The following is a 10,696-nucleotide window of genomic DNA, read 5'->3' on the forward strand; positions in this document are numbered from 1 at the left end:
GTCGGGCCAGAAAAAGAAGTTTCCTCTCTGCTCGCGTGGCCCCAGGCGCTCCCTGGGGTCCTGCGGCTCCCGCCGAGGGCGACCCCCGAGTTCTCCCGGTGGATCCGCCGCCCGAGTTGGCCGCTCTGTATCTGGAGGCGGGTCCAGCGGGGTTTGCGGCGCCGGTCTGTCAGTTCGTGAGAGATCGGGCGCCCCCTCCCGGCCGTTGGGGCGCAGCGAAAGGAGCTTGGAGGGCGGCTTAGCTCAGAGCAGGACCTGAGCTGTTTCCCTGAGGCCCAGGAGAAGTGCTGACTTTCTGGACTCCTGTTTCCCTGCTGATGGCCATGGGGATGCTCTGCTCCATCCCTCACAATTCACCGGTTAGCATGCGTCGTCTTGTATTCTTCCCGTCGTTTCCCACATTCATGTAATTTGGTAGCATTAAGTATGTTTTACCTATATCCACAAGTACCGTCAGCTTGGGGTTTTCTACAGTGGATTCACTGAAATGTTTCTAATCCAATCTCATGCAGGGGGTCATAACTCTCAAGGACCTTGTCCATCACGTATCTCAATTTTATGGTGAGGATCACTTAACAATCTAAATGAGTCATCTTGGAGTTAAATATGATAGTTTTATAATTATTACTTTTGTCAATCACATTTAGACTCTCAGTAATAACTACCACTTGATCATTTAATTTTGTTTATTATACAAAATAATCAGGATACTTTGTAAATCGCTCAGCTTATCTATAAGTTGGAGATAGAAGTTAACTAATGGACATAAGAGATTTGTAACATCGAGGTATGAAACAACAAAGGAACATCTTGGGTTAGAAGTAAAGTAGGGAACTAAGTGAGAGTTCAGTACATGCAGTGTGCTCAGGTGTTTCTGCTGTGGATAGGGAGTTTGGAACCTGACATATTAGGTTTTGAAATCCAGATTTGCAAATTCATTCTTAGATTATTTTATTCAAATAAAGTCTTAGCAGGGGGCTCTTGGGAAGGAGAATATTAACTCAGTTTTAACTATGTCGGAAGGACTAAGTGAGTCCCTTACAGAGGCTAAGGAATTTGGAGTTGTTGTCACTGTCATTTTTGATGAACACTGAGAGTCTGTGGAATCTGTCTGGCGAAAGTGTTAGTTGCTCAGTCATGTCCAAGTCTTTGCAACCCCATGAACTGTAGCTCATCAGGCTCCTCTGCCCGTGGAATTCTCCAAGCAAGAATCCTGGAGTGGGTTACCATTTCCTTCTGCAGCGGATCTTCCCGACTCAGGGATTGAACCTTGGTCTCCTGCATTGAAGGCAGATTCTTGACCGTCTGAGCCACCAGGGAAGCCTGGTAGGTCCTTGGTAATTAGGGTCACAGTAGTCTTGGAACATTTAATTAGTAATCAATTTGGGATGGATGTGCCATAAAAAGTGAGGGCAGCACCAAGGAATGTGTTCTTTCTCCTCAAATAAATACCAAGAATGAAATATATCCTAATGAATCCTTGCCATAAACACAATACCTTGGTATCTCCTCATTACCATGTTACAGACTGAATGTGTGTGTGTGCCCCAAATTCATATATTGAAACCCTACCCCTCGAGACTTCCCTGATGCTCCAGTGGCCAGGACCCATGCTCCCAAAGCAGGGAGCCTGAGTTGAATCTCTGGTCAGGAAACTAGATCCCGCATGTGGCAAGCAAGACTTCCCACGGCCCAAGTAAAGATCCTGCATGAAGCAAGGAAGATGCAAGACCCAGCATGCTTCAACTACGACCTGGCCCAGCCAAATTAACACATAAAATAGATATGTTTAAAATTCTTAAAACACCTGCAGAAACCCAACCCATCAATGTCATCGTATCCCAAACTGGAATATTAGGGAGATCATTAGGGTTAGCAATCAATAAAATGCAGCTCTTACTTTTAATATCATAATTTTACTGTCACCCACATTAAGATCAGTATCTTTTGGAATCATTTCATTCCCTTTCATTCTAGTTTTTTCCAAGCATCTTCTCATTGCCCAGGTGGATTTATCAACTACACAGATGCTAGGCAAGATTGGTCTCCTAAACCCTGCCAGAGAGGGTTTGTGTTTTCGCAAGTGGGGTTCTGATTGCCCGTCTCTCTTCCTTCTCCCCTTATACTGATCACATGTGGATTACAGGAAAGGAAAATCAGCTAGCTGGTCTTCCAAAGCTGAAGGCAGTCAACTGACTCAGGACTTGGCCTTCATTGAGCTTCTGTAAGAAGCAGCCCTGTCCCAGGCTTTCTGTTGTTCATATTGGCCTCATCCTCCCCCTCTGCCACAGCCTGCTCCCCAGGCGTGCCGCACTGCAGTTTGCTAACTCAAAATACCTCATTACGCCAGGGGAAAACCACTTCCCTTCTTCCATATTCACGACATTGAGACGTACCCTTGTTTTCTAGTTGCCCACAAAACAACTGTGGAATTTGACTTTCGAGGAAAGTTGCAAAGAGAAACAAAAAAATCTAACGCCTTGAAAGTGATAGAGATGCGGTCCCTCGGGCTTTCTTTCCTTCCCTTTATTGTTCTTGTCTCATCATGAAATAGAACCAGAGCAGGAGCAGGAATACCAACATTGTCCAATAAGTCACTAAATGTATATAAAAAGTTTAAATGAAAAATTACACGCAAGTAAAGGAAAGAAGGCTATTTCTCCTGATCTAGTAACCTGGGTCTCACTGCCCTGCAATCTCAGAGGAGAAGGAAACAGAGGAACAGAGATGCCCGGTAGAATCAACTGCCCGAAGAAATGGCTGAAACTCGTTAGGTTCTGTGACAGAAGCTTCCAATGAGAGACAACACCATCACTGAATCTCTTTCCTCCAGCTCAGAAACTCTGAGAAGAACAAGTGTTGAAGAGTTTAAGTAAGAGCTGAATAACAAAAACTATACCTGGCAAAGTAAATATTATTTATCTACTAAAAGTGAAATAATTGCAGTTGGAAACTCCTCCACCACTTGCACAAGCACACTTTTGCTCTCAGCTTCTGAGCACTGCTGACACTTTGGACACCTGGGGAAACAGGTCAGGAGAAAAGAAGGTCACCACGGAGAACTAGGGTCCTTCACACAACCACTCCAGGGGAGAGGGTGGGCTTTTAGGAAGACAATTTACTTTCCCAACAAATAAATAAGCCCTGCACAGAAAGGAGATTCTGGAGTCCTTGGGATGTGGTGAGATTGCCCTCAGGGAGAGACTCCGGCAGGTGATCAAGGGCCTCTGTCACTCCCGAGGACAGGCTGTGGCTCCATGTGATCTCTCCCTTGTGAGTGAGGTGCTGCTGGGGAAATACAATTATCCTGGAATGAGAGTCTCCTCACCCATGTTCCCTGAGAAGAACCAGGATTCCGGTGGGGGTGCTGGCCCAGTCTGTGGAGGACCACAGGTCTCCAGTAAGGAAATGGTGGAAAGAAAGGGTGATGTCTGTAATAGACCTGCCCTCGTGGTTCCCTGAAGGGCAGGGATCTGCAGGAATGTGTTCTAGAAGGAAGAGAAGTGTGGGAGGAGTACATGGACTGATAATAATCAGCCTCCTCTCTACATCAAACACTAAAGAAAACCCATCCTTTGTTTTAAAGAGCTTAACTACCAGAGCGATCTGGTAGAATCCCTTATAAATATGAAAACCATAGAGCTGACAGAGCCTGGCTTCCTATGTAAAGCAGGACAGAAAAAATGGAGCCTAAGATCAAGCCAAAAATATGTTCATGGAAGAGAGGAGAGCAACATTTATGCATGAGAGACAAGGCAATAACATGTGTAAATTCAAATGCACATCGATTCTCACTTAAGACAAAGACCTGTCTAATTTGATTGAGAAACATCCATTTGGATGGGCACATCTGAAGTTACTAGGAGAAGACAAAATTAACAGTCTAGATAGAAAACATTCCTTTGACTGTACTGAAAATACATAACAGAAAACCAAAAAAGGAAGTAAAAGTGTACAGAAACAATTAGAAAATGAAAACTACCATGTTCCCTATTTAATGGCCTTGCTTAGAAAGCATGGCATCAGAGAACCTACCTCAAGGTTCCACCAGACACCATCGCAGTCAGGCCAGCAGCAGCAGCCTCATCTTCCCCATGGCCTTCGTGCTCTGTCTACTGATGGCCCTGGTGCTGGTCAGCTACGGCCCGGGAGGATCCCTGGGCTGTGACCTGTCTCAGAACCACGTGCTGGTTGGCAGGAAGACCCTCAGGCTCCTGGGCCAAATGAGGAGACTCTCTCCTCGCTTCTGTCTGCAGGACAGAATGGACTTCGCTTTCCCCCAGGAGATGGTGGAGGGCGGCCAGCTGCAGGAGGCCCAGGCCATGTCTGTGCTCCACGAGATGCTCCAGCAGAGCTTCAACCTCTTCCACACAGAGCGCTCCTCTGCTGCCTGGGACACCACCCTCCTGGAGCAGCTCCGCACTGGACTCCATCAGCAGCTGGACGACCTGGATGCCTGCCTGGGGCAGGTGATGGGAGAGGAAGACTCTGCCCTGGGAAAGATGGGCCCCACACTGGCCATGAAGAGGTACTTCCAGGGCATCCATGTCTACCTGCAAGAGAAGGAATACAGCGCCTGCGCCTGGGAAATCATCAGACTGGAAATCATGAGATCCTTCTCTTCATCAACCAGCTTGCAAGAAAAGTTAAGAGTGATGGATGGAGACCAGAACTCACCTTGACATGACTCTCACTGACTAAGATGCCACATCCGCCTTGCACACTCACCTGTGTTCATTTCAGAAGACTCTGATTTCTGCTTTAGCCACAGTGTTTCTTGAATTCAATCAATAGTACTTTCTAGTAGCAATAAGCAAGTAGATATAAAAAGTATTCAGCTGCATGGGAATCAGTCCATAAGTCATGACTGCCCTGATGTTATTTGTCTTTATTTATGTATTTATTTTATTTATTCTTTCATCTGATCATATTTACATTTTCATATAAAAATGGTTGTCTACATTGTAATGAAATTTAGAAAATATGTTCATTTCCTTAATATTGTAATTTGTTTTATTTATTAAATTCTTATGAAAGTAAATTTGTTTTTTCATTCTGAAAACCTACATACTTATTTTGTCTATTTTCTCATGATGAAAACCTATATACTTATTTTGTCTATACCTATTGAGGAAAAGCATTTGTCCTTTTATACTACAGAATAGTTCTACCACTTTTCAGGAAATGATTCTCAAAAGATGGAATTCCTGGAATTCCCTGGCAGTCCGGTGGTTAGGATTCCGTGCTTCCACTGTGAGAAGCTCAGGTACCATGGATACCTGGTCAGGGAACTAAGATTCTGCAAGCTGTGGAGTGCAGCCCCGCCTCCACCCCCCAAAAAAAACAGGTAGAAAGGAGTCTCTGAAACTGTGCTAAATGATTAGTCCTGAAGTCACAAGTATAACTAGTTTATACCCAGTCAGCAAAGAATGGTTGGTGTCAGTATGTGAGGGGAGGACTCATCCCCTCCAGGGAAGTTGCCAACATGAGGTGCCGAGTGGCTGATCCTGACACCTGTTACTCTTCCTCCCACCTTCTCCTCAGCCCTGCTTTACTGAACCGTCCACTCCCTTACACAATATCTTCACTGCCTCCAACACAGGACCTGTGTTCTGTGATGGTTTCTAGCTTCAAAGGTTCTCTCAGTGGAAATCACTGGAAGACAGCACAAGTGAAGGGAGAGTTCTCCAAGTTTCAAAACCTTGGAATTGCAGCTCTGCTATTTCACAGCAGGGTGACCCTGAAAAATATCACAAACACTAAGGAGAAGGACATGGCAACCCACTCCAGTATTCTTTCTTGAAAATCCCATGGACAGAGGAGCCTCGTGGGCTACAGTGCATGGGTCACAAGAGCCAGTCACGACTGAACCAACTTAGCATGCACGCAGGCATGCATGCTGTCTTGATCTTCTTCTCAAGTATGGGGAAAATAACAGTAGTTTTTCAGAGGACTACTGTTTGGATCAGTGAGTCCATATTACAAGAAGGATAAAAGTGTGCCTGGCAGAAATAATCAGGACAGTGAGAGTCCCAGAGTAGCTGCCCACGGGGACGAGACAGGACAGCTGGCCTGAGGCAGTGACTCAAAGGCAACACTAGAAAGACGCTAGGTCTTCGCTAAAAATATTTCACTTGGGTGCTAGTTTCACAGTATATTCAGTGTGTGAACTCTCCTGTGCTCAATGTTCCATAAAAACTTCAGTCCCTAAGTGCTGGCAGTGTCACCCCCGAGAGTTAGTCCTTCTCAGAAATTATGCCCTTAGAGGAGACACTGCTAGAAGTGTATGCAGGTGTCTTATACGCAAGTGAGAGTCTTTCTCTGAACAAGGGACCATGAAGTCAATTTGATTGGTCAAAATACATAAACCTTGCACATGCAAGTTGCCAACTGTTCACGAGAATAATGGCTACATTAATCTATATTCAAGACCATTTAAGTCCTTCTATGTGCTCACACATTGACCAAAACGGGATCTTATCATCCTTTTTACGTTTTGCCAATCTGACTGGTGACACAGAGCATCTAGAAGCAACCATCAATTTTCCTTTTCCTAAATGATGGTGGTTGTCATCAGTCATACTCCAGTCTTCTGGTCCACCTCTTGGAATTGGTTCGGGAGAACTCTGAAAGAAAAACAATCTGCAGGCAAAGGAGAAATGTGCTGGAAGGAACTGGAGCCCCAGCATCACAGAGTAGAGTTGAGAAGAGCTGTGGAGTGGAGACTTTAGTTTTAAGACCAGTACGCTAGAATAGGTGACAGCCTTTCCCCATCGTATTCACGGGAAATGCAGGTTTCTTCTGTGAATTTCTGATCCATACACAATGCACCCATTGCTCTTCCATTGTCCCTTTACTCATGTAAAGAAGTTCATTATTCATTTCTGTGCAAACTCCGTGATCTCCAGCTAGAAGACACACAGATCTCAAGGTCCTCAATTGGATCCCAGGCTCCACACTCACACTGCACTCCTGCCATCTGGCTGGTATCCAGTCTGAGTTTCACTTGTGGTTTTCCTGTGTTCAAGGCTCAGAACTGTTTTCCATTCAAACTCATCAAGTAGGCCATGACCTACTCTAATCATCAGGCCTTAAAAAATATGTCTTGATGGTGAGATCTTCCAAAGATGCATGCTGGAATCATATGCCCAACTGCCTATTTCTCAGGTGGTACCTACTGAGCACACATGATGCTGAAATCAAAAGCATTTACATTGCAGGTTTCTAAGCAACTTATCCATATGACCTGACATTTTGAAAAAGCTGATGAAATTCTCCAATGAAAAACTGACTACACAAAAACATGAATGTTTCATAGATGCCCGTTGGTTCAAAGAAATGAGAGGAAAAAAGGATTTTGTAAATTGAGCTTGGTTATGTAAGGTAGTTACTGGGTCATAAGTTTGTCAAATTGCCAACATCTGCTGGATCATCGAAAAAGCAAGAGAGTTCCAGAGAAACATCTATTTCTGCTTTATTGACTGTGCCAAAGCCTTTGACTGTGTGGATCACAATAAACTGTGGAAAATTCTGAAAGAGATGGGAATACCAGACCACCTGACCTGCCTCCTGAGAAATCTGTATGCAGGTCAGGAAGCAACCGTTAGAACTGGACCTGGAACAACAGACTGGTTCCAAATAGAAAAGGAGTAAGTCAAGGCTATATACTGTCTATATATACTATATAAACTATATATATATACTGGAGGGCGGCCAGCTGCAGGAGGCCCAGGCCATCTCTGTGCTCCACGAGATGCTCCAGCAGAGCTTCAACCTCTTTCACACAGTGCACTCCTCTGCTGCCTGGGACACCACCCTCCTGGAGCAGCTCCGCACTGGACTCCATCAGCAGCTGGACGACCTGGATGCCTGCCTGGGGCAGGTGATGGGAGAGGAAGACTCTGCCCTGGGAAGGATGGGCCCCACACTGGCCGTGAAGAGGTACTTCCAGGGCATCCATGTCTACCTGCAAGAGAAGGAATACAGCGCCTGCGCCTGGGAAATCGTCAGACTGGAAATCATGAGATCCTTCTCTTCATCAACCAGCTTGCAAGAAAGGTTAAGTGTGATGGATGGAGACCAGAACTCACCTTGACTTGTCTCTCACTGACTAAGATGCCATGTCACCCTCGTATACCCACCTGGGGTCATATCTGAAGACTCTGAATTCTGTTTCAGCCACCAAATTTATTGAGTTAACTAAGCCAATACTTGTCAGTAGTAATTAGCAAGTGAATATAAAAGTATTCAAGTGCAGGTGTATCAATCCAGAAGCAATGTTTGCCCTGATCTTATTTATTTATTTTTTATTTAATGTATTATTTTTCTCAATGTTTTATATTTTCGTATAAAAGATGTGTATGTTTACATTGTATTAAAAGTTAGAACAATATTCCCCTTTCTATTTCATTAAAATTGTAATTTATTTATTAAATACTTTTCAAAGTAAACTCCTTGAGTTTTTTTAATTTTGATAACCTAAATCCTTATTTTGTCTATGTATCTATCACAAATCAGCATTTGTTCATTTTATACTGTGGAACAATTCTATCACTTTCCATGAAATGTTTGTTAAAATGTGGAATTCTGGGAATTTTCTATAGGTGCAGTTGTTAGGACTCTGAGTTTTCCCTCCAGGGAGCCTTGGTTGAGGAACTAAGATCCTATAAGCTGTGGAGGGTGCCAAAAAGAAAAAAGGTAGGAAGTAAATTATGAAATTGTAGAAAATGGTTCATCTTGATGTCATAGGCATAACTGATTTATACCCACTCATTACAGAATGGTTGATATACATATCTGAGGGAAGCAGTCCCCTCCTGCTGGAAACCTGACGACAGCGGTGTTGATGGCCGCTCCTGTCTCCTATTACTCTGTCTCCCACCTTCTCCTCAGCCCCGCCTCCTCAGGACTGAGCAGTTCACCCCCTCACACAGCGCCTTCACTGCCTCCATCACAGGGGCTCCTCCATCACAGGAGCTCCGTTCTGTGCTGATTTCTTCTAGCTGCACGGTGCAGTCAGAGTGGAAGCCACAGGAAGAGAGCCCAAGGGAAAGGAGAGTTTTAGAAATTCCAAAACCTCTGAATCCCAGTTCTGCTATTTACTAGTAGTGTTACCCTGAGACGTATCACAAATACTACAAGGTTAGTTTCCTCATCTTTAATATGGGGAAAATAAGGGTAGTTTTCACAGGATTACTGTTTGGATTCAATGAGTTCAGTCACACAAGAAGCATCAAGCGCTCCTGGCAGAAATCATCAGGACTGTGACAATCACAGAGTGCCTGCCCTCAGGGAGGAGACAGGAGAGCTGGCCTGAGACAGTGACTGGAAGGCGACACTGGAAAGGAGCTAGGCCCCTGGCAAAGGTATTTTCTTTTCACCTTGGGTGCTAGTTCCATAGGCTTTCAGTGTGAGAACTTTCCTTTGCTGTATGCTGAAGAGCATTTCAATTTCTGGATTTCATACTTCTAAAAGCATTCCTATGAGTTCGGAAAAAACTCTTTGAGAAAGAGGAATTAGTAGAAAATGCTTTCATGTAATACAAATATGAATAATAGGGAAAGAATAGAGATCTCATATCAATGCAGAAAATCAAACACATGCAGAGGCAGGAAAGAAAGAGCAGGTGCTCTGAAATGGATTTCTGCCCTCCAGTCCTGGGCTGTCCCGGGTTGGATCCTAGTTCTCTTTTCAGTAAAGTCCTTTGTCCATACTTGCTGGCGATGTCACCTCCTGGAGCTTCTGCATTGCTACTGAAAGACCAAAACCCAACAAAGAGTTCAGAAGTCAACTGTTACCCTTCTCATACTAAAGATATGAGAAACATTATTAATGAATGAAGTGTGATTTTCTGCAACCTCCAAGGGGACTCACGCCAAGGGGCACCTTCCAGGATTGCTGCTGCTAGTGCCCTTGTCCCCAAGGCAAACCACTGCTGACACATACTTCCACAGGAGACTCCAACCTTAGCAGGTAGGTCTGGTTCAGTCTCCTGTGAGGTCACTGCTGCTCAGTTCCCCTGGGTCTTGGTGCTCGCAAGATTTTGTTTGTCCCCTTTGAGAATGGATTCTCTTCCATAGTCTTGTGGAAGTCTTGTGATCAAATCTCCCTGGCCTTCAGAGTCAGATTTCCTGGGGATTCCCAGTCCCTTTGCTGGATCTGCAGACCTGGAAGACTGACGTGAGTCTTAGAACCTTCACAACAGTGAGAGAACTTTTTTGGTAGTACTGTTATCCAGTTTGTTAGTTTCCCAACTGGCAGATATGGGATTTATTTTTACTGTGCTTGTGCGCCTTCTACCATCTCGTTGTAATTTCTTTTTTGTCTTTGGACATGGGGTATCTTTTTTGGGTGGGCTCCAGAGTCCTCCTGTGGATGGTTTTCAATAGTTTGTTGCGATTTCGGTGCTCTTGCAGGAGATGAGTGCACGTCCTTCTACTCCACCATCTTGAACCAGAAGCTAAGCCAAAACTTCGATATTTGACTTTGAAATACGTTGAAGCATGTCATGCACACCCACCATATCTTTTATTCAGCACCATGGACCTATGTTTGGCTGAGATTTGAACAGGAGGTTAATTACTGAAAATAGGCATGTTCTCTATCTTCAAACAGTATGATTTTCTAAGAAGGAGTTTAATAATCAATATGTCAATGTGCTGCACAGAAAATATCATTACTGAGTTATATCCAAGTT

At 44.4% G+C, this 10,696-nt stretch overlaps 2 protein-coding genes across 2 annotated transcripts; both read left to right on the forward strand.

The window, feature by feature from the left end:
* The first annotated feature begins 4,094 nt into the window (after positions 1–4,094).
* Positions 4,095–4,682, forward strand: LOC122686014 (interferon omega-1-like). The gene has a single exon (XM_043891085.1). It carries the CDS (start codon positions 4,095–4,097, stop codon positions 4,680–4,682), a length of 588 nt encoding a protein of 195 aa, XP_043747020.1.
* An 803-nt stretch (positions 4,683–5,485) lies between these two features.
* LOC122685885 (interferon omega-1-like) lies at positions 5,486–8,095 on the forward strand. Its single transcript, XM_043890939.1, has 2 exons — positions 5,486–5,671; positions 7,709–8,095. Exons 1-2 carry the CDS (start codon positions 5,486–5,488, stop codon positions 8,093–8,095), a joined length of 573 nt encoding a protein of 190 aa, XP_043746874.1.
* Positions 8,096–10,696: the final 2,601 nt, after the last annotated feature.

The sequence above is a fragment of the Cervus elaphus genome, chromosome 29 (genome assembly GCF_910594005.1).
Source record: "Cervus elaphus chromosome 29, mCerEla1.1, whole genome shotgun sequence".
Taxonomy (NCBI): Eukaryota; Metazoa; Chordata; class Mammalia; order Artiodactyla; family Cervidae; genus Cervus; species Cervus elaphus.